Source organism: Triticum urartu, unplaced genomic scaffold, assembly GCF_003073215.2.
Source record: "Triticum urartu cultivar G1812 unplaced genomic scaffold, Tu2.1 TuUngrouped_contig_4357, whole genome shotgun sequence".
In the NCBI taxonomy this organism is placed as follows: Eukaryota; Viridiplantae; Streptophyta; class Magnoliopsida; order Poales; family Poaceae; genus Triticum; species Triticum urartu.
In genome coordinates, this window is record NW_024114939.1 from 726 (window position 1) to 5,702 (window position 4,977).

The following is a 4,977-nucleotide window of genomic DNA, read 5'->3' on the forward strand; positions in this document are numbered from 1 at the left end:
AGAAAATAAGAAATTTGTCTTTGGTTCTGCTTCCGATCTCAATTGTCGTTGTGCTTCTAGAGGCTGGTTAAGGGCTTCTAGTGCTCCTCCCTAGAAAGCATTAACAGCCATCCACTTTCCAGATTTTGTGTACGGAAAAACTACTTGCAACAGGCATGTGTCATATAGACACCATTCCACTCTGTCCGCCCCATAATATAAGAGCATTTTTGACACGAAAAACATTCTTATATTATGGGACAGAGGGAGTACATATGACAGTCCTAACATCTGTGATGCAAGTTGACACGAAAGGTAGCGTCCCAACAAAGGGGGAGAAAAACATAACTCGTCTATCAAAAATTCTATCAGAACTTTGGCTGGTTCCAGAAAGAACACATTAGGGGGTCAAATACGAGCACAACAATGCAGATATCTCTAATCTAGTTCTGTAGTATTCTAGTTCTTTTGAACTTGGTGCAGTTGAGCTACAATATCAAGCCTCAAGTAAATGGAACACGGTTTCTCTTCATTGCCATGGGTTCTTCTTTCGCCCCGCTGCAAGCGTTGAACTAGTTTTGGAACTCTGCGGGTCAAACAAAATCATCAAGTGTGTTTAGGATGGGCTAAGAAAGCAAGCATAGGTGTGAAAATTAGTACGCTGGCAGACTTACGGATTTCGACTTCTTCAACTTGCCCCTAATCCTGTTCTTTTGAGGTTTCAGTTTATAAATGCGCACCATCCAGTGGTGGGTTGTGAAAACCTATTTAGCACCACGATAGGTGAGCAACAAGCAGGGACTGAAGTAGAAAAAATGGACGAACTCAACATTAGCTGATGGTAAGGAGAGTAAAATCACAATACCTCCTCAAAATGTGTTAGCTTGAAATGCTTCTTTCCTATTTCATATCCTCTTACTCTGTCAAAGCCTTTGCCATCAGTTTCAACAAACCTGAGGGGAACAAAGGGAAACAAATGTCAAAAGAACATGCATGGCGACGTCAACTGAACTTATCCTATTGAATTCTATACAACATACCTGTAATAGCAAAGCTTGTACATGAGGCAATTCAACATAGTTGGAGTTGCTTGAGCATCAACACGGTACTGGCCATCTCTCTATCAAATATATAGGACACAAAAAAATCAGAAAAAACATGAAATATGCAGAGTCACACATGTTTAACTATTCTTTTACTCATGCTAACAAAAATACATGGAGGGCACCATCTAAGAAAGGAATCCAGTACTCACAAGATAATCTGGCTCCTTGATGTGAGGGAATTCACCACCTCCTATGCGAACCATCCAAAGGAACTTGTTAATATCATCACTAGGGTAGCCAACCAGACCTGCAAAGGAAACTTCAAATGTTAAGAGATCTGTGATTTGCTGGTTTCAGACCAGTCATTTCTTTTTCTCAAGTCCATAAAGCACCGACCTCCAAACACAACAAGCACATATTTAACATCTAAAGAATCAAAGATCTCCCATGCTGCCTTTTCTGGGGATGACATTGCTGTACCAACTGTTGCTATGTGAGTGTTGTTCCAGGTATTGTTGTCTACAATCACAGTCCTGTTAGCCATAGCAGTTGTTTGATAACCATAGTCCCACCAGGATGCAACCTGCAACAGAGCATCTTACTGTAAGAACAGAAGACAGTTCACATAATAATAAAAGGCATGGGGCGATCATACCTTGTCATCCACATCTGTGTTATGGCTAAGCCATGCATAAGCTTCACGGAAATCATCAAAAACATGCAATCCTTCGCGTGAACGAGATGTCAACACAATTGAAGGTGCAGAGTAAGCTTCAGCTGCAGCCCACACACAATGGACCTGCAAAGGTGGCATTCTTAGTGTATCCCCCTATGTATAGAGACATTCTTTCTGGCAAGACTAAGGGCAGTGAACTTACCACATAGAAACCACCTAACGCGATCAGTAAAAGAGTGCCCACAATAGATGCTTCCAAAGGCAGTACCGAAAGTCTCTTTTCCTTTTTAGGCTTCACAGAAGCACTTTCTGTCACTTCTCTGTCCTTCTTCCGGTTCTTCTTTGATGGTTTTTCCTTTGGAGCTGCTTCAGATTTTTCAGTCTTCTCATTTTTGGATGAACTTGTATTGACCATGCTAGCACTAGGACCATTTGGGCTACCATTACCCTTTAGTTTCAGGAGAAAGAAGTGTTCAATAACTTGTTCAACAAGGCATTTAGTGATTCAATTCAGACAGTGCAAAAGATAGAGATGAAACAACCGTACAATAGCAGGGCCGTCATCAAATAGTTTTGATAGCTGAAATTTCATAGATCGTGTGAGGACATCAAAGGCTGAAGAAAGAGCAATCCCGGATAGAATGCACGCAGCAGGAGCAAGGACAAGCATAAGCCGAACCTAACAGACAGTGAACATGATTTTAATACATAGTAGATATATAAAAAAACATAAGACTACATAATATCTGTACAACATATACTTACCATCACTCCAGAAAAATATACCGCAGTTACCAAGTACAAGACCATGAATGAACTTGCATCAGACAAAGGCAAGAAGCATGACTGGATCATGTTAAAAAATGAATAGTTAGAATAAAGATTGATGCTAATTCAACCACAATTCAAATGGTGTATTACTTACAATTATTCCAGCAGGAACCAAGAAGGCCAAAACATTGATATCCATAAAATAAGAGGGCCAGGTGGGGGGTTGATGTTCACTGACACTGGCAATGATGGGAATATACTTGCTTGCATAGGTTCTGTCAAAAAGGTAAAAATAATGGCGCAGCTTTTTAGTACAAAAAAGAAACAGAGCAAATGCACTCTTATCAGGACAGTATGAACAGAAGAAAGTACAATCAAAGAGATCTAAAGCAAGTACTAATTGGTGAAAGAAACTGCATTTCTTTGTCTAAATGAATGAGCATCAAAAATACATTTCGTTAGCGACTCCAAAACCTAAGGATACAGCTGGGCAAAACTAAGAATTATATCATGCTTCTCAGTTTCCTGACCCAGTTTATTAACTGAAATCACAAGATAAGTGTATTTGATAAGATCCATGAGAACTTACGGGTCCAGTAGACTCAAACTGCGCCCACTCCAGCCTTTTGTTGGGCTAGATGCCACCAACGCTACGAGTATAGCTACCACTGCAAAACAAACAGCCCTGCAGGAAGGAATTCTCTATTAATATAGAGTGAATGAGAAGGCACCAATTCAACAAAAACAAACGTTTATATTTGTGGGATATTATTTGATATTTCCTCATGTCGTCAAGCTGATAGATAAGGTCAGAGACTTACAGGCCAACAGTTATAACAAGAGTCATAGCCATTTTGAACAGCCTGGGAGTCAAAAGTCCTTTGATGTAATACACAAAAGCAACCACATGAAGGATTATGAACACCTGCAATTCAAGTACACCGTTATCAATGAAATAAAGAGTGCAGTCATTGAATTTTCTTCACTTCTATTCAGTATTTGTGAAGTTCGGAGAGGGGTTGAGTTGTTAGACAATCTCTTTCAATAGGCTAGCATGATCTCGCATTGTTACACTTTTTTCGATTCGGCACCTCCTTAGTTTGTGTGCATAATGCAGTTGCAGAGATATTGTACGTATTCATTGCACATAGATGTCGAGAAAAATGGAGATCATTATGTCAGGCCTCCCTATTGCCACTGATGGATAACTTTACTGGGATCATGGGGGTGAAGGTGAAAGAGTTACAGGACCTCAGCTGGCCACTGTGGTCAATTTCCAGGAATTATGCAAAAGTGGCTTGTTGTGTCGTAGGTTTGCAGTATTTTGGGACTGCTCATCTAATCAAGATGTGACTTAATTAACTTAGAAGTACCATTAACTTGATATATCCTTTTATTGTGTGTATTTTATAGATGAACTGAAGAAAGGTAAATGTGCGTTTGCATTTAGACCAAAGGAAGCAACATCCAGTAAACACATTTCGTGACTGAAACTAATGTTTATGTTTTGCAACACATCTAGAATTCAACAGCTCAAGAAACCTTCATTTTACAAGGACCGGTTGCAAGAAAATTGTAAGAGTCAATTGATTCAATAATATTTTACTGAACAGAGAAACACAAGAGGAAGAGAAGGAGTGCATAAGAATGTGAATGTAGTACCAGAAATGATGCAAAGTGCTCAGATGTCAATACAGCATTAAAACCAACGACAGGTACCAAAGCTGCCAGAAGTGTTCCCAATATAACCTGCAAACGAATAATTAATCACAGATAAGATCATTTCCCAGACAAATGGTACAAGTGAGTACTGACATGTTCAATTGATGTATTTTCATCTTTTGTGTTAAAAACTCAAGAAACGGCAGCATAAATGTATGCACTTACAAGGGGAGCATATGCAATGTACAGTCGTGAAGAATAACGACCGGTTACAATGCACAACAGCACATGCATCGGAATAAGGTTTATGATGAATGTGTAGCCTCCCCAAGAACAGACCTGGAAAAAGCTAGTGCATGATTATAATATTCATTTGAAAACCATAGATCAAAATCAACAAGCTTACCATATAGAAATATGAGAGAGCATTGAGCGTTGCATAAAAGAGTGATCCTGTGTTCAGTGTCTGTATATTATTCATAAATAAGTCAGCACATAATGCTATGTAAAAATGAAGCCAAATGAAGAAGCATCAGATGTACCATTACCTTTACATACAGATAAAATGTGAATACCAAGGCAAATATTGCTACAGCTTCATTATCATAGCTGCCAGCAACTGATCTTGAGATGTACGAAGGGACCTGTAACAATGTCAAGAGCAGTCTGATTTAATGAATAATGATACATAAGATAACACACAAAGGTAATGCAGCATTCTAAGAAACAGCAATAGATTGGACATCTTGCTTTTGTCTAAACCTGTCATACATTGGTGTGTGTGTGGGTGTGTGTGGGTGTGTGTGTGTGTGGGGGGGAGGGGGGGGGGGGGGGGGGCAAAAA

At 39.5% G+C, this 4,977-nt stretch overlaps 1 protein-coding gene across 1 annotated transcript; it reads right to left on the minus strand.

Annotated features, from left to right (window-relative positions):
- Positions 1–295: 295 nt before the first annotated feature.
- On the minus strand, positions 296–4,778 carry LOC125527705 (dolichyl-diphosphooligosaccharide--protein glycosyltransferase subunit STT3A; the record flags this gene model as incomplete). Its single annotated transcript, XM_048692226.1, is given in 17 exon segments — positions 296–565; positions 654–743; positions 845–932; positions 1,020–1,099; positions 1,235–1,332; positions 1,422–1,608; positions 1,681–1,824; positions 1,904–2,149; positions 2,249–2,380; positions 2,467–2,547; positions 2,627–2,747; positions 3,062–3,157; positions 3,294–3,397; positions 4,135–4,221; positions 4,360–4,473; positions 4,541–4,600; positions 4,683–4,778. Coding segments are annotated over 17 exon segments (1,881 nt in total), but the record flags the coding sequence as incomplete, so codon positions are not given.
- Between the last annotated feature and the right edge of the window lie 199 nt (positions 4,779–4,977).